The sequence below is a fragment of the Octopus bimaculoides genome, chromosome 26 (assembly GCF_046866305.1).
Source record: "Octopus bimaculoides isolate indiv1 chromosome 26, ASM4686630v1, whole genome shotgun sequence".
In the NCBI taxonomy this organism is placed as follows: domain Eukaryota; kingdom Metazoa; phylum Mollusca; class Cephalopoda; order Octopoda; family Octopodidae; genus Octopus; species Octopus bimaculoides.
Window position 1 is genome coordinate 25,039,527 of NC_142953.1, and position 22,922 is coordinate 25,062,448.

At 38.5% G+C, this 22,922-nt stretch overlaps 1 protein-coding gene across 1 annotated transcript in view; it reads right to left on the reverse strand.

The window, feature by feature from the left end:
* LOC106880759 (cytochrome P450 3A14) overlaps positions 1–22,922 on the reverse strand; it is a 46,532-nt gene that overhangs the window by 20,503 nt on the left and 3,107 nt on the right. The window contains exons 2-3 of the mRNA XM_089342366.1: positions 6,267–6,363; positions 2,228–2,280 (exon numbers count right to left, since the gene is read on the reverse strand). Coding sequence (XP_089198492.1) covers positions 2,228–2,280; positions 6,267–6,363 — 150 coding nt within the window. The remainder of the gene's footprint in view (positions 1–2,227; positions 2,281–6,266; positions 6,364–22,922) is intronic.

The window sequence follows — 22,922 nt, forward strand, 5'->3', positions numbered from 1 at the left end:
ATATATAGGTGTGTGTGTGTCTTCATGTATGTATTCAAATAGCAAATCTTTCTTTGAAGAGGGGAAGCAGATTTACTGTAGTATTTTGATGCATCCAGTCGCATACCCATGTCATTTTGCTTATAGCACCTGTAAATTATGATTATTGCACAACCCTTGGCTTCCTGAAACAGCTGTCAAGTTAAGCCATTACATAATTTCTTTAGATTTTATTCTGTATTTATTGTGTTCCATGTAAATATATATACATACATATATATATATATGTGTGTGTGTGTGTGTGTGTGTATGTGTGTGTGTATGTCAAACCTAACTGCATTTATCTGTATGTATGTATATATGTCTGTATGTGTGTTTATGTTTGTGTCCCCTTGTCTTAACATTATCCCATCCACCCCACATAGATACATTGTTGTTGTTGTTGTTGTTGGCACTCCGTTGCTTACGACGTCGAGGGTTCCAGTTGATCCGATCAACGGAACAGCCTGCTCGTGAAATTAATGTGCAAGTGGCTGAGCACTCCACAGACACGTGTACCCTTAACGTAGTTCTCGGGGATATTCAGCGTGACACAATGTGACAAGGCTGGCCCTTTGAATTACAGACACAACAGAAACAGGAAGTAAGAGTGAGAGAAAGTTGTGGTGAAAGAGTACAGCAGGGTTCGCCAACATCCTCTGCCGGAGCCTCGTGGAGCTTTAGGCGTTTTCGCTCAATAAACACTCACAACACCTGGTCTGAGAATCGAAACCACAATCCTATGACCGCGAGTCCACTGCCCTAACCACTGGGCCATTGCGTCTCCACACATACACTGTTACACTGTGGAGAATTTACACACATGTGTGCACGCGCGCATGTGCATGTGATTGAGTCTATTATTCTCTTTTCGCTTCAGTAAATGTAAAAGAACTTCCCCAGCCCCAACAGATACGTTATCTGGTTTCAAGTAAACAAAATGTGACCCATTTAGTCCATTCACAAACTATTTGCTTTGTATACTTTACCCTTTGTCCACATATTTCTGTACAATCATCATCACCATCATCAACAACATTAATGTCAGCAACATCATCACGTTATTGTTTTGTCTGCTTTCCAGTGCGGTTCAGAGGAGAATTATACTGAGCCATTAAGATTTTAACACAATAAATATCAGACATCATAAACATCACATTGAATCAGGAATACAAAAACCAGCTCTGTGGTGAGACACAACCTTTGTGAAACTAGTCCAGTTAATAAGTCACGGACCATGTTTTAGTACAATCCAATGAATCCTGTTAGTAATTATGCTACGTCACTAATTAATTATTATACATTGTTTTAAACTCTTGTATTCATCTCCACAATATCATTTGTCAATGCTAACAAGATGGAATATTTTACTAATGTTTGAAGGAATGGTAGAGGAACAGCACTGCTAGAAGAGCCGGTAGACATTTAGGAATGGTAGAGTTGAAAGAATGGTGTGTGTGTTGGCACTCAGTCGCTTACGACGTCAATGGTTCCAGTTGATCCATTCAGCGGAACAGCCTGCTCGTGAAATTAACGTGCAAGTGGCTGAGCACTCCACAGACACATGTACCTTTAACGTAGTTCTTGGGGGATATTCAGCATGACACAGTGTGACAAGGCTGACCCTTTGAATTACAGGCACAACTGAAACAGGAAGTAGGAGTGAGAGAAAGTTGTGGTGGAAGAGTACAGCAGGGTTCACCACCATCCCCTGCCGGAGCCTCGTGGAGCTTTTAGGTGTTTTCGCTGAATAAACACTCACAACGCCCGGTCTGGGAATCGAAACCGCGATCCTATGACCGCGAGTCCGCTGCCCTAACGACTGGGCTATTGCGCCTCCATGAAAGAATGGTACAGGCACAGAAATGGTAGAAAAGTTGGAATGGTTGAATAGCAAGAATGGTCGAAGTGCAGGAATGGTAGGTGAGCAGAAATGGTAGAAAATTTGAATTGGTAGAGACCCAGGAATGGCAGAAACACAGGAGTGTTAGAGTCACAGGAATGGTAGAAGCATAGGAATGGTTGAGGAGCAAGCATAGCTGTGGTCATGTCCCAACCATGGGATTTCAGTTCCAAATCAAACCCAGGGCTTCTTTTTAACTCCAGTATTTCTTCTATCAATATCTTTTGCCAAACAAGTAAAAGACTTAAAAAATTTTTTTAAAAAGCAGATAAAAGGTAAATGAATTTAAACAAAATAAATTCTTACCCCACAACATCGCCATATTTATTCATCCATTCTGCATCAATCGCAAATTTTCCCTGAAAAAAAAAAAAAAAAATGTAATTTATATATGTGTGTGTGTGTATATATACTGTACGTGAGTGTATTTGTTGTATGTACAGAGTGAGCCAAAATTCACTCACCAAAACATATGACATTTTATTATAAAATTACATTATTATTATTACTATTATTATTATTATTATTATTATTATTATCATTATTATTATCATTATTATTATTATTAAGATGGCAAGCTGGCAGAATCGTTAGCATGCTGGACGAAATAATTAGCAGTATTTCATCTGTCTTCACGTTCAAATTTCGCTGAGGTCAGTAGCCATTCTTCTATCCCTAGTTTCCTCATTGACCACCAGATAAGGGATCGGGGGGGGGGGTACCCTGTCAAAGGCTTTCTCCATGTCAACGAAAGCCAGGTACAGAGGTTTATCTTTGGCTAGGTATTTTTCCGTGTGTGTGTGTGTGTGTGTGTGTGTGTGTGTGTATGTATATATATGTATATATATACACTTGTATATATATATATATATATATGTACATATATATATGTATATATATGTGTGTGTGTGTGTGTGTGTATATATATATGTATATATATATATATATATATATATATATATATATACACTTGTATATATATATATATGTATATATATATATATATACACTTGTATATATATATATATGTATTTATATATATATATATCATCATCATCATCATCGTTTAACGTCCGCTTTCCATGCTAGCATGGATTGGACGATTTGATTGAGGACTGGTGAAACCGGATGGCAACACCAGGCTCCAATCTAATTTGGCAGAGTTTCTACAGCTGGATGCCCTTCCTAACGCCAACCACTCAGAGTGTGTAGTGGGTGCTTTTACGTGTCACCCGCACGAAAACGGCCACGCTCGAAATGGTGTCTTTTATGTGCCACCCACACAAGAGCCAGTCCAGGGGCACTGGCAACGATCTCGCTCGAAAACCCTACAAAGGCCAGTCAGGGGGTACTGGCAACGGTCATGCTCAAGATGGTACATCTTATGTGCCACCCGCACAAGAGCCAGTCCAGGGGCACTGGCAACGATCTTACTTGGCTTGCCGGGTCTTCTCACGCACAGCACATTTCCAAAGGTCTCGGTCAGTAGTCATCGCCTCGGTGAGGCCCAATGTTCGAAGGTCTTGCCTCACCACCTCAGCCCAGGTCTTCCTGGGCCTACCTCTTCCACGGGTTCCCTCAACTGTTAGGGTGTGGCACTTTTTCACGCAGCTATCCTCATTCATTCTCACCACATGTCCAAACCAGCGCAATCGTCTCTCTTGCACACCACAACTGATGCTTCTTATGTTCAGCTTTTCTCTCAAGATACTTACACTCTGACGGGTATGCACATTGACATTACACATCCAGCGGAGCATACTGGCTTCATTCCTTGCGAGCTTACGCATGTCCTCAGCAGTCACAGCCCATGTTTCACTGCCATGTAGCATGGCTGTTCGTACACATGCGTCATACAGTCTGCCTTTTACTCTGAGTGAGAGTCCCTTTGTCGCCAGCAAAGGTAAGAGCTCTCTAAACTTTGCCCAGGCTATTCTTATTCTAGCAGCTACACTTTCAGCGCACCCACCTCCACTACTAACTTGGTCACCCAGATAGCGGAAGCTATCGACTACCTCTAATTTTTCTCCCTGGAATGAGACAGAAGTTGTTTCCTGTTTGTTTATATATATATATATATATATATATATATATATATATGTATATATATATATATATATATATATTTCGTTTTTGGATTTGGTTTGCAAGATTTTTTTATATGTTTTCGTGTGTTGAAGCATATTCTGTTGTGTCTGGGAAGAGTCTTGACTATTGAAAAGGCTGCAAGACACAACGAAAATTTTATGAAAATAAAAATAATAAGTGGAAATTTTAACGGTGAGTGTGTTAAATTTTAAGGCATGATAAGAAAATGATTCTCCCCAGACACAACAGAATATGTATATATACATATGTATATACATATATATATGTATATATATATGTATATATATATATATATATATATATATATATATATATATATATATATATATATATATATATATATATATATATATATATATATATATATATATATATATTCTCCGAACTTTCTGTCTTTCCGACGAAGGGCTCCGCCCGAAACATCATACTCTCTCTCCTTCCTTTCCCGAGTGTCCAATAACACTATCCGTATCACGTCCTCACTTTGTTGTTATTGTTTTGTGTGTTTTTTTGAACTTATATATATATATATATATATATGTATATATATAAATTTAATGAATGGAGTAAAACGCATATGTTAACTGCATACTTTTATTTCCAACATATGTTTCAAAGATTACAAATTATAACTTCCATAGAAATCGGCGATGTTAAAAATGTAATCTTCTCTTCAGGGAAATGCATTGGAACTAGCTTAAACGTAAGACATTTTAACCGAATATGAGAACTATAGTTGGAGAAGGTTATAACGTAATTTATTTGAAAATATTCGGTTAAAATGTCTTACGTTTAAGCTGGTTTCCATGCATTTCCCTGAAGAGAAGATTACATTTTTAACATCGCCGATTCCTATGGATCGTATAAATTGTAATTCTTCGAAACATATGTTGGAAATAAAAGTATGCAGTTAACATATGCGTTTTACTCCCTTCATTAAATTTATATATACTCAAGTACCCAAAATATCAAGTAGTTTCTACCTAATAAACAGGAGTTACACCACAGTTATTTTGTGATCTTTGCTACCCTGGTATCTATTAACCAAGTTATTTTGTCCGAGTTATTTATTAATTAGGTGAAAATAAATACATATAATAAAATATATGTATATATATATGTATATATATGCATATATGTGTGTATATATATGTGTGTGTGTGTGTGTGTGTGTGTATGTATACCTTACTGTCTAAAAGCCTTTCCCAAGAACACACCATCACCGCCACTCCCACCACCACCATAAGATAACCTAGGTTTTTGGGGTTCTTTCCTGTTGTTTTTGTGACAGTCATAAAAGATTATTTAATGAAAACAGATGATACTACCTGATAGGGCTTTTACCTTTATTATTCCTGTTGTTGTTTTTGTTGATAAAGTGAACACAATTCCATTTGTGCCGAGGCTCCCATTCAAATCTACACGTTTTGCATTGTTTTTGTTCTTTATTTCATAATCGTTATCTTATGCTTGTGGTCCACAAAATGACAAAGCACTCACTTCCACCAAGATCAAGAAATTTATTGAAAACTATAGCCTTTGATTGTAATACGGTACCTTTATGTGAGATCTGGTAGCTTCTTATATAATATAGTACCTTCCACATGGTACCTTGTTGTGAGACCTGGAAGCTTACCTGGTAATATGGTACATTCTATTGTGATCTGGTACTTTACTGTGAGATTCTTCCACAGCGATCTGGTGTGATTGGGTCATCTTTTGTCTTTTATCTGTTTCAGTCACTAGACTGTGGCTATGCTGGAGTACTGCCTCAAAGAATTTTAGTTGAACTTATTGACCCCCAGTACTTATTTTTTTGTAAAGCCAGGTACTTATTTTATCAGTCTGTTTTGCCGAACTGCTAGGTTAAAGGGACATAAACATACCATAACTGTTTGTCAAGTGGTGGTGGGGACCAACACTTTCTCAAAGACACACACACACACACACAAGGGGGCTACTTTCAGATTCCTTCTACCAAATTCACTCACAAGGCTTTGAACTTATTATAGAAGACACTTTCTCAAGGTGTTGCACAGTGGGACTGAACCTGGAACAATGTAGATGGGAAGCAAACTTCTTACCACACAGCCATGCCTATGCCATGGCAAGAATGCTTTTGACAGTAGATCTCAAACATAGAAGACATGCGGCAAAACAAGCAACAGTAGCAGCAGCAGCAACAACAACAACTATATTGAAGGGCAATATTGACAGGATATGCAAATATACTGACCTTGCTTCGAACTTCTTTCAAGCTGCCCCAAGGAAAGGAAGGTTTCGGTCCTGGATATCCAAATTGTTTCAGATAGTTATAGGGCCATTTTTTGAATCTAGGAAAGAATTGTGATAGAAAGTTTAAAAGATTAAAAAAAACACTTTGTTTAATATAAGAGGCACACACACACACACACACACACACACACACATTTAGTATTGTCTTCTTTAACACAGCAACTTCACAGCAGAATGTAACAACTATGTGACTGAGGTAACGCTCTTCATTCAGACTTCAAAGACTCTGCAGGGGATTTATTCAATTTCAAGCAACATTGTTTTCTGTAGATGCTCTATCTCCACATGTTCCCTTATCTTTTTCAATCCTATTTGTAAGCTTGGTCCTTATAGTTCCCACAGCTCAAACAACAACAACAACAGAGACAACACCAGCCTTCTTCGATACCCATAGTTTTTTTATCTCTTAATTCAAACCATTATGCCTAATTTGCTTCTCTTCTTCTCCTTCTGATACTCTGCCATCATCTGGACATACATTATCTATGATTAACCCTTTCGCATTTAAACCAGTTGTTGTTGTAGTTGGCACTCCGTCGCTTACAACGTCGAGGGTTCCAGTTGATCCGATCAACGGAACAGCCTGCTCGTGAAATTAACGTGCAAGTGGCTGAGCACTCCACAGACACGTGTACCCTTAACGTAGTTCTCAGGGATATTCAGCATGACACAGGTACAACAGAAACAGGAAGAAAGAGTGAGAGAAAGTTGTGGTGGAAGAGTACAGCAGGGTTCGCCACCATCCCCTGCCGGAGCCTCGTGGAGCTTTAGGTGTTTTCGCTCAATAAACACTCACAACGCCCGGTCTGGGAATCGAAACCATGATCCTATGACCACAAGTCCGCTGCCCTAACCACTGGGCCATTGCGCCTCCACTTTAAACACTCACAACGCCTGGTCTGGGAATCGAAACCGCGATCCTATGACTGCGAGTCCGCTGCCCTAACCACTGGGCCATTGCGCCTCCACATTTAAACCAGTAATACCCAGCTGAAATATTCTACTTGCTTTATGTCCAAACTGGCCAAATCAGGTTTCTCACAACAATCATGCCATTGAAATCTTGAAGTTATGAGATTAAGGCATGATTAATTCAAAACAATGTGAATAAATAAGTATTACATTTGACAGAAGAATTTGTCTGCAAGGGTTGACTCCTTGCAGACAGGAAGCAGTACTGACTGCATTGAAACACTGCGTATGTGAGCAGTGCAATGTCTTGCTCTGTGCGGCACCATGTTGTCAAATATACCACACTGAGAAGAATCGGAAAAAATACACCATAAAATTCTTTGAGTGGCTGTGTGGTAAGTAGCTTGCTTACCAACCACATGGTTCCGGGTTCAGTCCCACTGTGTGGCACCTTGAGCAAGTGTCTTCTACTATAGCCTCGGGCCAACCAAAGTCTTGTGAGTGGATTTGGTAGATGGAAACTGAAAGAAGCCCGTCATATATATGTACATGTATATATATATATATATATATATATATATATGTATATATATAATTATATGTATTTCTTCTATCTTAATGAATATAACATGCGTTTTCTCCATTCCTTAAATTCTTATATATATATATATATATATGTATGTGTGTGTGTGTGTGTGTGTGTGTGTGTGTGTGTGTGTGTGTATATGTTTGTGTGTCTGTGTTTGTCCCCCCAGCATCACTTGACAACCGATGGTGGTTTGTTTACGTCCTCGTAACTTAGCGGTTCAGAACAAGAGACCGATAGAATTAGTACTAGGCTTACAAAGAATAAGTCCTGGGGTAGATTTGCTCGACTAAAGGCGGTGCTCCAGCATGGCTGCAGTCAGATGACTGAAACAAGTAAAAGGGAGTAAAAAGAGAGAGTTACTGAATGGCCAAATACCAGTACATAGCACAGACTGTCAGTACTAAATCTGTGTGAAAGAGGGTTAACAAGATGTTTTTCCTCTTTATTCACAACCACTACATCTGGCTTTTACTGTTCAATTTCATGATCACATATTTGTTTATTCCTAGAAAGTATGACAAATGGCTAAAATTTCCTTCAAACTTTGCTTTTGTTACATATATTCAAACTTCAAAGAATCACTCTCAACACATGGCTATGATGCTCCCCCACTACTCCTGTTCCTCATCAAAGATGCACATATTGTCAAGCCACTAAGGGACATACTCAAGTGGTTATGGTTAAGCAACTGACAAGCAGATCTGTGGTATTGAGCAGAACATTTGCTATAATGATATTTCTGCTTCAGCAGTTCGGCACTGAATCTGTCTAAAATGTAATGGAAAATAGGTCAATTTCAAAACATTGACGTCCAGGTCAGAAAAGCAAATCTTGAAGGGGACAGTAGTCATTTCCTTTGATTTCTAGATACAAGCAAATGGGAAATAACGCTTACTGACCAAAGACAAGAATAAAAAAATTAAAATTTTGTTACACAGTGTAATTCTTTCTAATTTCGGCACAAGGTTCAGTAATTATTTTATCAACCTCAAACGATGAAATGCAAAGCTGACCTCAAAATAATTTTAACTCAGAATATACTGGGATGAAAGAAATGCTGTTAGGCATTTTGGCTGACAGTCTAATGGTTCTGCCAGTTTGTCACCTTAATAATAATAATTATTATTATTATTTCAAATTTCTGCCACAAGGGCAGCTTGGGGAAAGTAGGGACGAGTCAATTACATCGACCCCAGTGCTCAACTGATACTTATTTTATTGACCCTAAAAGGATGAAAGGCAAAGTTGACCTCAGCGAAATTTGAACTCACAGTGTAACGAAGTCCCGCTAAGCATTTCATCCAGCATACTAACAATTCTGCCAGCTCACCGCCTTGAATAATAATACTCTTTACTCTTCTACTTGTTTCAGTCATTTGACTGCGGCCATGCTGGAGCACCGACTTTAGTCGAGCAAATCGACCCCAGGACTTATTCTTTGTAAGCCTAGTACTAATTCTATCAGTCTCTTTTGCCGAACCGCTAAGTTACGGGGAAGTAAACACACCAGCATTGGTTGTCAAGCGATGTTGGGGGGGGGGGGACAAACACAGACACAAACACAAACATATACACACACATACATATATACGACGGGCTTCTTTCAGTTTCCGTCTACCAAATCCACTCACAAGGCTTTGGTCGGCCCGAGGCTATAGTAGAAGACACTTGCACAAGGTGCCACGCAGTGGGACTGAACCCAGAACCATATGGTTGGTAAGCAAGCTACTTCCCACACAGACACTCCTAATAATAATAATAATAATAATAATAATAATAATAATAACAAAATACAAAGACCTGAAAATAGAGGTAACTCGAATGTGGAATCTAAAAACAGAAACGATTCCTATCATAGTAGGTGCCTTAGGTATAATAAAAAAATATTCAGACAAATACATAACAAAAACACCAGGACTTACAAATATATATAACATACAGAAAATTGCACTACTGGGCACTGCACACATCCTACGCAAAACACTTTCAATACAGTAACCATAAGAGCATCACAGCAAACCACAGCACATACCCAAGGCACACAGAGCTGCGCTCGGTAGTGAAGTGAAAGCACGTTATAAAAATAAAACTAGTGAACAATAATAATAATAATAATAATAATAATAAAGGCAGAGGCCCTCATGACATTGTTTTGTCCTGGTATAAAAAGATGGGCTACACCAAATATTCTGCTCAATAGCACAGATTTGCTTGTCAGTTGTTTGACCTTAACCAGTTGAGCATGTCCCTTGGTGGCTGACGATATGTGCATCTCTGATCATGAGCAGAAGTAGTGGGGGAGCATCATAGCCATGTGTTGAGAGGAATTCTTTGGGGTTTGAATAATTCACCTTTGGAAACATGGGTGTTTTGCTCGACATCCTTAAACAAACCTTATTCAGGGACCTTTTGAGCGGGATGGGCTACTCGACCTGAAGAATATTCTAACTTGGCCCCACCTGCGAGGTCATGCACTGTTTATCTTGATATGAGATCACCATGTGATCTGCAGGTGCAGCAGCAGCAGCAGCAGTAGTAGTAGTAGTAGTAGTAGTAGTGGTAGCAGCAGCAGCAGTAGTAGTTATTGTAGTGGTAGTAGTAGTAGTAGACTACTGATTTGTATTGAATAGTTTTATTTCTTGTTTGTACAGGAAAACTAATTACATGTGTGTGTGTATGTATGTATGCATGTGTATGTGTGTGTGTGTAATTGTGCATGTGTGTGTGTGTGTGTGTGTGCTGGGGTGTATATGTTGGCAATAGGTTATATTTAGAAGCCATGGCTACCTTACCACACAGTGTCTTTCATCCCAAATGACCAGACATGCTTTTGCATTTGTGAATCTAAATAATAACGCAGATCTCAATAAAATCCGCAAAACACACAGACACACACACACAGACGTTCACACACACATATAGTCAGCATAAATATGCATATACATACGTTATATAGTGTACCTAATATATTTCATCTTGTCTAAAATAATGGAGTATATATTTCAATTGTGGTTTGGCTGGTATTTCTCACCGGTTAAGGGGTGATATTCAGGGACCTCGTTTTGTTAGTCATCACTTGTCTTTTGTTACAAACTTTGCATATCACTTCAACCAAGCTTCACACACATCTCTTCTACTCCTACAGCTTCCTTTCTTTCATTCTTTCTCTCTCCTTCCAATCCCTGTACCAACCTCTATGGCAATGCAAAACAATGACACTGCATTTTGTTTTGATGGAACTGAAAAGGTCAGTGAATTCAATTAACCCAGATGGTATTTATATCCTACATAGATAAGCTGTAATGACATTGGGAAAATTTCCCAGAGGCTCCTTCTGCAAAGAGAATATATAGTAAAGCACAGGCTAGCATCTGTAACCCAATCGCATCTAGACTACTCTGTCGAATGTAATGCAAATTTATTCAAATTGTTTTGAATTAATCATGCATTATATAAGCAACTATGAGATTTCAATGATGTGACAGTTTATCATTAAAATGACATTATAGGGTAGGTGTGAGAGGCCAGATCTGGTCACTTTGAACATAAAACTCACTTAACAGGCAGTAAAGTGGTTGGCGTTAGGAAGGGCATCCAGCTGTAGAAACCATTCCAAAGTAGGGATCTTTTTTAAAACGGGGGCCACATTTTTCATTAATGTTTTACGTAGTGTTTTTGGTACCGAAAGACTTTCAAACTTCGTATACTTATCTATTTTGTGTTATAGAACAGAAAAATATTTTTGTATTCGAATTTATTTCATGTAAAAAATTGTCTTATTTCGATAATTTTAACCAATCACTGACAAGTATTCAGTTGTTTATATTTACTCCTTTGGCTGATTAAGCGGTGTAAAGCGTATTTAATTTCCATAGCTTCGTTTTGCTTTTTTCTTTTTAAATTTGCTGTTTTACCCTAACCATAACCCTAACCCTAACCCTAACCCTATCACCGATAGAATTGTTTCAGAATCGTTTGTTTATGTAGTCTGCACTTAATGTATATCGGCTGAATGGACATCAGTGATTGGTTGAAATTACAGAAATACGACAATTTTAACATGGAAAAACTTAGGAATTTCTTTTTTTTTTAAGAAGACTAAGAGAAAAAGATGTTTTATATGACACATTCTACCAGTGTTCCAAGTTTCAAAGTGTTTCGTTAATGAAAAATGTGGCCCCCGTTTTAAAAAAGATCCCAAAGTAGATAGTGGACATCAAGCAGTCCTTGAGTGGGACCATCAGATCTTGTCTATGTTCCATGCCAGCATTAGACATTAAATAAGGATGATGATGATGAGGAGGAGGAGGAGGAGGAAGGGAAGGAAGAAGGCAAACTGGTTAAGATAGCAAGAATGAAATAAGATCTGAGGGTAACTTCTATGTGGTCATTGACCTGCAAAAAATAACAGTTAAATCCCTCCCAAATCAAATCATGATGATGATGCTTGTCCATCCTGTTAGCAAATATTTAGAGCAAAGGACGAAGCGAATATTCCACCTTGGGTTAAAGTCCTAGTTTGTCACTGTTCCACCTCACTCGAGTCACTAATTCATTTCAGCGATAACGTATTCATGGCGGTGGTTGTCGTCATCACTGTCACCGTCATCATAGTCATGGTGGGAGGAAGGGACATATTTTCTTTTCTTCTTTTTATCCCACTCCACCCCCACCCACCTTCTTATTGTATCTGCTATCTATAACAGCTAACCCTCCCCACCTCACCCCACACAAGCTAATTTCTGATAAACATTTAAAACAACTGGGCTCTCTTTATCATACAAACACACACACACACACATATTATATCATATTATATATATATATATATATACATACAGGTTTGGTGATGGATCTGTGAAAAATAGAACTTAAAACATGAGTATAGGTACATTTTTTTAAATCAATATTTTAGCAGAAGATTCTGCCGAGGTAGATTTAACCTTTCATCCTTTCAGGGTCAATAAATTAAGTACCAGTTAAAGTAGATGTAAGTTTTAATGTTAGTTCCTCCTTTTATGAGTAGGATGTCCAAAAAGGATTTGTTTTTGACTGTATTCTATAGTGCATCGCATGCTGTTGTTTATGTTATCAGTTAACACACACACACACTCTAGACAGAGTGTAAGTACCTTGAGAGAAAAGTTGAACCTAAGAAGCATCAGTTGTGGTGTGCAAGAGAGACGATTGCGCTGGTATGGTCATGTGGCGAGAATGGATGAAGATAGCTGTGTGAAAAAGTGCCACACACTAGCAGTTGAGGGAACCTGTGGAAGAGGTAGGCCCAGGAAGACCTGGGATGAGGTGGTGAGGCACGACCTTCGAACATTGAGCCTCACCGAGGCGATGACTTCTGACCAAGACCTTTGGAAATGTGCTGTGCGTGAGAAGACCCAGCAAGCCAAGTGAGACCTAAATCCAAGGCCTCTGCCAGGGGTTTAGTCAGCCCACTTATGCATACCTTTCCTTCATTGGACACTAAACTCCGCTTGCGAAGACATGTTGAGGCAAGTGAAATTGAAATCGAAATAAATTTGATGACTGGCACCCATGCCAATGTCCTCTCCTTCATTGGACAAGAAACTCAGCTTGTGAAGACCTACTGGGGCAAGCGAAAGCGAAATTGTGATGGCACCTGTGCCCAGCATCGCCTTCCTGGCACGTGTAAAGACATTCTAGCGAGTTCGTTGCCAGTCCCGCTGGACTGGCTCCTGTGCAGGTGGCACGTAAAATACACCATTTTGAGTGTAGCCGTTGCCAGTACCTCCTGACTGGCCTTCGTGCCGGTGGTACGTAAAAGCACCCACTACACTCTCTGAGTGGTTGGCGTTAGGAAGGGCATCCAGCTGTAGAAACTCTGCCAAATCAGATTGGAGCCTGGTGTTGCCATCTGGCTTCACCAGTCCTCAGTCAAATCGTCCAACCCATGCTAGCATGGAAAACAGACGTTAAACGATGATGATGACACACGTGTGTGCACACACATATAATAGCTTTGTTGATGCAAACAGGAAAAATAGAACTTCAAATATGAGTATATATTTCTAATTTTATTAAAATTGTAGTGACGTCACATTGGCGCCAAAAGGCCGACGCCATTGCTGAATCCTTAACCACGCATGCGTGGGTTTAAACATCGAAGCGTTCCCGCTACTAGACTGTCTCTTACCAAGGCAGACAGCGACCAAGCAAGACGTCTAAGCAAGCTCTCCCATTTGAGTGTGGTTGAACCAAGTTGTCTCTATAACGACACCAGCACGAAGAACCGTACATCTACATTTCAGGCTACTCTAAAACCGGACAATTAGAAGCTGTTTTCCTTTTCCACCGAACAATAAATATTTGTTGTTGTTCATCAGTTTGGAGTTTCTGCGTTCAGTTCTCTTCCAATTTAATGTAGGAGAGTTAGGTGTATATCTAAAGATATATAACCCACTCTCCTAAAAAATTAAGCAGAAGCAATGACTGAAGGTCCAAACCATTCAAGCATCAGTGTTTATCAAACTTGTGTCAAGGCATGAAACTTTTGGCCCTTGAGTCACTCTGTTGCTTCTGCTAAACACTGGTTTCAAATGTTGGCACATGGTTAGCAAGTTCCAGGAAGGTGTAATTCGATTACATGGATCCCAGTGATCAACTGGTACTCATTTTATAGACCCTGAATGGATAATAGGCAGAATTTGAACTCAGAACATGCTAATGATTCTGCTAGCTTGCTACCTTTTACAAAATGAAATATTGGTTTCAAATTTTGGCACAAGGCCAGCAAGTTTGTGGGAGGGGTATAAATCAAGTACATCAACCCCCGGTATTCAGTTGGTACTTATTCTATCAACCCCAAAATGAAGATTAAAGGCAAAGTCGACCTCAGTGGAATTTGAACTCAGAACATAAAGATGGATGAAACACCATTAAGCATTTTGACCAGTGTGCTGACAATTCTGCCCGCTCTCTACCAAGCTTCTGCAAAATATTAATAAGTACATATCTTATGGAGATCTACACTAGTGTAGCTAGAGTGTGTACTGCTTGGGCGGCCCTTCGGTTTGCCCCCCCCCCCCCTCCCCCCCCCTCCCATAAAAAAACACATTGCCTACAGCAGACCCAAAAATAGTGCTGCCCCCATAAAAGTTCCAAGCAGGGCAGACTGCCACCTTCCCCCACCTCTTGCTATGCTGGTGGTTATGTTTCAGTCCCAGTACATAGCACCTTCGGCAAGTGTTTCTTACTTTAGCCCTGGGCTGATCAAAGCCTTGTGCAGGAAGTTCGTTTCATGTTGCTCTGCAATAATTTCAACATCTGACATGTGGCACACTTGTGCACCTGTACAGGTAATGTCGATTTGATGGAGGGAGTGAGTTAATGTGCAATGCAAACATTTGATCCACTATAAAACAAATCATTTGTGCAAATGGTTCAACAAGAAATTGAGTAACTTCATTTCTCTTTTGCTCCAATTCACTCAACTGGCAAAAATGAGTTGTGCCTGTAATTAGCGGTTCAGTAAACGACACCGATAGAATAAGTATTAGGCTTCCAAAGAATAAGTCCTGGGGTCGATTTGCTTGACTAAAGGCGGTGCTCCAGCATGGCCTCAGTCAAATGACTGAAACAAGTCAGGGGCCAACCTTGTCATGCTGAATCTCCATGAGAACCATGTTAAGTGTACGTGTGTCTGTGGAATACTCAGCCTGCCATTTGGACGTTAATTTCACGATTGATCAGAGCAACTGGAACACTTGTCGTCGTAACTGACAGAGTGCCAGTAATAGCACACACATAAAAAGTCAAATTGTAAAGTGCAGGCAATATGTATCTATACTCTTTTACTTGTTTCAGTCATTTGACTGAGGCCATGCTGGAGCACTGCCTTTAGTCAAGCAAATCGACCCCAGGACTTATTCTTTGGAAGCCTAGTACTTATTCTATTGGTGTCTTTTACTGAACCGCTAAGTTATGGGGTCGTAAACACACCAGCATCAGTTGTCAAGCGATGTTGGGGGAACGAACACAGACACACAAATATATATACACGCATACACATACATATATATACATATATACGACGGGCTTCTTTCAGTTTCCGTCTACCAAATTCACTCACAAGGCTTTGGTCGGGCCGAGGCTATAGTAGAAGACACTTACCTAAGGTGCCACGCAGTGGGACTGAACCCAGAACCATGTGGTCGGTAAGCAAGCTACTTACCACACAGCCACTCCTGCGCCTATTTGTACAAATATTCACAATAGGACTGTACTAGATTGGACTTGACTCTGTCATGGCCCCATCACTCATAAGGCAAGTGCTTAACTAGGTTTCCTTGGCGTGTACGCGATTGATCTTACAACATTCTCAATCCCTTTGAAGAGGATTCCAGTCCATCATAGAGTGAACTTCCCAGATATTACTGGAACTCATTAACAACTGAGTGGAGTGAAGCAATGTGAAATGGAGCTTTTTTTCTCAAAAACACAACTCACCACTCAGTCTGGGGATTGAAACTGTGATATTACGATCATGAATGCAACACCTATAGCCACTAGGCCATGCCTTCACACGGTACAGAAATAGGCACAATGTATACGTAAATGAACCACTGAGATCAACTTTGCCTTTCATCCCTTAGAGTCAATAAAATAAATAGCACTGAGGGGTGGGGTCAGTCTAATCAATTTACCCCACTCCCTGAAAATGTAGGCTTTGTGTCAGATTTTGTAACCAATATGTCTATAAATGTTCTTTTGCATTTTCGTGATCACTTGAGATACAAATACACTTCTGGATATAAATAGGTCAACACACAAATGTTTGTGCATATGTTCACATTCTTATGCATTTATATGTGCCAACTTTAATACATATTACACTGTGTAACACAACTGTTGTCCTTCGGTACCAATTGCTATTTTCTGTTTGAAAAATGGCTAAAATTTCCTTCAAACTTTGCTTTCATTACATTTATTCAAATCCCCAAAGAATCCCTTTCAACACGTAGCTATGATGCTCCCCCACTACTCCTGTTCCTCATCAGAGATGCACATATTGTCAGCCACTAAGGCACAAGTGGTTATGGTCAAGCAACTGACAAGCAGATCTGTGGTATTGAGCAGAATATTTGCTATAATGATATTTCTGCTTCAGCAACTGAGCGCTGAATCTGTTTTAGATGTAATGGAAAATAGGTCAGTTTCAAAACATTGATGTTCAGGTCACAATAGCAAAGTGTGAAGGGAATGGTAGTCATTTCATTTGATTTCTAGATACAAGCAAATGGGAAATAACACTTACTGACCAAAGACAAGAATAAAAAAATAAAAATTTTGTTACACAGTGTAATTCTTTCTAATTTCGGCACAAGGTTCAGTAATGTTGTGGGGGAGTGGGGAAGGACAAGTCACAGAAGCAAAGTTTAAAGGGAATAGTAGTCATTTACTTTGATTAGAAGCAAATAGGAAATAACACTTACTAGACAAAGCCAAAAACAAATTAAAAAATTAAAAGTTTGTTATACAATGTTATATGACATATTGGGTACAATATATATGCATACATATATACACTCCTACACAGATACAGAAAGTCCATGCAGATGTTCTGTGAGTCCAAGAAGTTCCTGGATGTGAGTTTCTTCTGAGTGAATAAAGTGTTGCACAGTACAGAATCCACTTTGCAGAGCAATCAGCTATAAAATCAGTGGCACAGCCAAGGTTGGAATGACCAGGAACAAACTGCACTGTTTTTCTTTGAATCCAAGTTTGTTTTCTCCTAGAAGGGAAGTTCTAACCAGCACCAGCAGTCCTTCACTTTCAATGGTTCACATGATAGTTATGCCATAGCTGGGATCCTAACTAGGGGGTCAGATTGGTCCTGGGAACAATAGTAGCTCAAAATCTTGGTATTCTTGAACCAGGGCCCTACTATCGGATGCAGTATAAAGCCATACCCAGGACATACATATGTATTTTTATATGTATACATATACATATATGCATACACACATATACACTGTCATATATATATATATATATATATATGTTTGAAGGTTTGGAGGTGATGTACAGAAATTATATAGAAAAAAATTAAGGTACTCAGAAATCTGGATGTTTGTACATTTACAGATTTTTATTAATGTCACATATTAAATAAAGCACTTTTCACCTGGTCGTGCAGGATTTTCAAATTGTTTTGAGAAAACTTTGCGGAGGGTCTCTTTATATAGTTTTATTGAGTGTGTAGGGGTGGAGAGAGATATATAGGATAGTAAGAGAGGGTGAGGAAAAGTGAGAGAGAGAGCGAGTGTGTGTTTTTTTGTGTTGGTGTGTGTGTGTGAGTGTGTGTTTTTTTGTGTTGGTGTGTGTGTCCGTGTGTGTGTCGATGGGAAAGAGAAAAGAAGAAAATTGGGTTCATAGCTGGTTAGTTCTTTTCAATAAGTTTATTTTTAGCCTTTTAAAGGAATGGCAAAAGCAGGTGTGATCGTTTCAAAACGAGCTATGCTCTTCAACAGAAAGAATAAGGAGAAAACAAGGAGAAAAACATGGAGAAAAAAAAAATTGAATGTTGTGGTCAGCGATCTATCATGGTGACTGCCGGACAGAAAGTTCACACAGGAGAGCTCAGAAAAAGGGGAGATAACAAGAGGGGAAAGAAGCGGTGATCCAAATATGAGAAGCTGTGTGTGTGTGTGTGTGAGAGAGAGAATGCTGGTGATCTTGACGTATGTATGTGTGTATGTAGGTGTGAAAAAATGGGGAAGGGAGAAGGGAGTTGGTCAGTGCTAGTGTGTGCGTGGTGGTGTGTTGTGAAATGATGTGTTGTGTGATATGGTGTAGCGTGGTGTGATGTGAGAGTGTTGGGAGGTGGGAGGCGGGGGAGGCGAGAGTGGGGAAAGCATGGAGTGTGGGTTAGGCTGCGGGTGGGGGTAGAGGTAGGGGTATGTGGGTAGGCAGAGGTTGGGGTGAGTGTAAGGAATTGGATGAGGTGGGGTGGGAAGGTAGAGTAGGAGTGTGTTGGGATGGGATGAGCTTATGAGGGAGGGTTGACGATGAAGGGGGAAGGGGAAGGTGGATATACGAGAGGGGGAAGGTGGGTATGGGACGAGGGAGAAAGCGAGGAGAAAGAGAGGAAGAGAGTAAGAGAGAGAGGAAGAGAGAAAGAGTAGGAGTGAAGAGAAGTACAGAGAAGTAGGAGTTGGAGCAGGAGGGGAGAGGTGGGTGGGAGGAGAGGAGATGTGGGTGGTAGGAAGTAGGAGGGGGGTTTATGCAGGAATTACTTATTTGAGTAATTTACCTGGTTGCTTATTACTGACTCATCCTTATTTAATCTGTTTTTAAAAATTGTATTAGACATGTAATAAATTTCCTGGTTAAGTTCATTATTTCAATTAACTTGTATAAGCATACGCCAGGTGATTTTGTGCGCATGCATGTGTGCTTACATATACATACATGCATTTGTATATATATTTATGTCTTGCCTATATATGTCTGTATATGTATGTAGCTAATGTACATGCCTCTGTATGTTTTAGTGTATATATGTATATTAAAGAGGGTTTGGTATGTGCATACACTGCTAAATGTATATGTAATCCGTGAACATTTTTTTAAACATATATAACTTTTAATGTATTAATTGATTAATAATTAACAAATAATTATTTACCCTGGGTATTTAGACTCTGTCCTTCTTTATAAGGTATTTTTTATTGAAGGTTTTCTTCGATTTTATAATTAGGTGATTTTATACCACAATTTGTTCACTGTATGCAACCGGTCATTGAAAAGACCGTTAGTTGAAAGGACCAATGAAACAAAACCATTTTCAAATGTGTATCCATTAAACTAATTGTATATGTTTGCTTATAACCTTATTTTTGTTCCATTCTAAACAAAACTGTCTGATGAATAGGAACATGAAACTCTGAAGAACAGTTTTTGTGATATTTTTGCTGCTTTTTAATAAAGTATAAATATATATGTGTGTGTGTGTGTGTGTGTGTGTGTGTGTGTGTGTGTATTTTACCTTTTTTAAAATTGAATGAAATTTAATAGTATTTTAGAATGTCTAATAGAATTAAAAATTATTTTTATGTATTTGTGTACATTTAAATTAATCAAATATTATTTTACAGAATAATAGAATTAAAATTTCTTTGATTAAAACCCTTTCTAACATGGAAGTATCCAAAGAGCATTTGAGGCACATAATGCTTTATGAGTACAAAAAAAGGAAACTCTGCAGCCAAAGCGAATCGAAACATACACTCAGTTTATACGAAAGAATGCTTGAATGAAAGAACGTGCAGAAGATGGTTTGCAAAATTCAGAAGTGGAGATTTCAGCCTTGAAGATGAAGATCGAACAGGATGTCCAGTTGAGTTTGATGAAAAGCTTCTTGAGGCATTACTTGAAGAAAATCCTGCATTACCAGTTGAAGAATTGGCAATAAATCTTAGTTCAAACCATACACCTGTTTGTTCATCGTCATCTTCAACAACTTGGAAAGGTTCCTAAACTTGGAAAATGGGTGCCTCATGAATTGTCCGAAAGCAACCGCAAATCCCGAGTTGACATCTGCTCTTTTCTCCATTCTCATGAACTCATTTCACCCTTTTTGGATAGAATTGTGACTGGTGACGAAAAATGGATCTTCTATCGAAATGTTAAACGTCGTAAACATTGGCTTGGTAAAAGGGAAAAAGCTCAACCACAACCGAGAAGGGAACTTCATGGGAAAAAGGTTCTTCTCTCTATCCGGTGGGATTGCAAAGAAGTAATTCACTTTGAATTGTTACCACCTAATGCAATAATCAATACTCAAGTCTACTGTCAGCAATTTGAGTGTTTGAACCAAGCATTGAAGAAAAAAAGACCCACTTTGGTGAATCGAAAAGGAGTGATGTTTCATCAGGACAATGCGCGACCCCACACTGCAAAGATCACATCACAGAAGATCGAAGAGCTTGGTTGGGAAAAAATTGCTCATCCACCTTATTCTCCTGACCTTGCTCCTTCAGACTACCATTTGTTTCGTAGTTTACAGAATCATTTGGGGGATATAACTTTCGCAAGCCAGGAGGAGGTCGAAATTGACATTTCAGAGCTCTTTGCTTTGAAACCGAAAGAGTTTTACATTGATGGGATTAAAAAGCTTGTAAATAGATGGAAGGAAGTCATAGATAATCAGGGAAAGTACATTGATGATTAAATTACAATTAAATATAACATTTGATAACTTGTTTTCTTCATTCAAAATTTGGACAGAACTTATGGGGTGATCTGATACTTCACAGACGTAATTATTGCTCAGAAATAAAAATTAATTCATTGTTATTTCTGCATGTGTATTATTTGTCTTGAAAATAAATTTCTTCCAGATTATATCATAATACTACCAGAACAAAATTATTATGGAGAAAATCAGTTTTAATTAAAGGATTTATATAAGGATGTGTTGTGGTGGATTGTTGCTTACCCTACATTCCTTATCTTTGTTACTTCTGTTATTGAAACATTTTAAAGTTCTTCCTTGTTAAATTCAATCTGATCATTAACAGAGTTACAAGGCTTTTCAATTGAGTCAAGATGAGTCCACAAATTTGTGAATATGTGAGCGAGTTAGTATAGTCATATATATATATATATATATATATATATATATATATTTATAGGCACAGGGATGGCTTCCCAACCACATAATTCCAAGTTCATTGCCTCTGTTTTTATATCTGCAGTGGTAAAAAAAAGTCAGTTGGATTGCTGACTTGCAATACATATGTACATATATATATACGTGATAGTCATGTGATCACCATATATACATATGCATGTATGTATGTATGTACACACACACACACACACACACACGACAGGCTTCTCTCAGTTTCTGTCAAGCAAACTCCACTCTGCAAGGATTTGATAGGCTCGGAGCTATAACAGAAGACACATGCAGTGGGACTGAAGCAAGGACTACATCGTTGGGAAGCAAGCTCCTTCACAATACTACCACGCCATATTTATTTATATTTTTTACCTCTATCTACTAAATCAGAACTGGCCTGAAGCTTAACAACAATATCAACAACATAAATAAACAATAACAGCCACAACAAACAAACATTGAATTCTATATTGTAATAATTAGGGGGGGGGGCTGAAAAGTTCCTGGCCTTAATGGTGTCATGAAAGGGTTGGTTGGAAGTCCAACGTTCCGAGTTCTTTCACAGGACTTAAGAAAACTGAAGGACTGATGCAATAATTGCATGAATCTGAGAGGGGAATAGGTTGAATAAAATCATAACTAATTGGTCCACCTGTATTTTCTTTTAGCCAAAGTCAGGAACTTTTCAGCACCCTCACATATGACAATAGAAGTAAAAAGAATTGGCCACCCACATAAGTTGGATTTTCTCCATTCTGACGAGGAGTTTTCCAATTTTTTTTCACTACAAGAAATGATAGGAGTGGGGGGGAGTTTTTTCCTGAAAATTGTTTTGAAAATTTATGATTCCCCGCCCGTCACCTACGGACTGATTTTGGCTAATATTTTTGGCACTCCACATTTTAAAATCATGGGAGAAGCCTATTCAGTAAAATAGATAAATAAATAAATAAATTGTAAACATAGGCGCAGGAGTGTACAATGAAATAAAGTATTGAATGTCTTATTGAATATATGGAATATGTCTTATTGAATATATGGAATATGTCTTATTGAATATATGAAATATTGAGTGTTCAATATAAAGGATTAAATATATAAAGGCGAATACGTATTTTCTATACCTTGTGGTATTTCATCATGGCCGGTATGACAGACTTTAACAGTCTGTTAAAGTCCACAAGGTATAGAAAATATGTATTCGCCTTTATATATTTAATCCTTTATATTGAACACTCAATATTTCATATAGTCAATAAGACATATTCCATATATTCAATAAGACATTCAATACTTTATTTCATTGTACCATCCATTTTTATATTATATATTGTATATTCCATATTCTATATCCCACATTAATTTTACAAGAATATAAATAAAACATAAAAAACAGACAGAGTTGGAACTCTTTTAAATAAAATAATATATATATA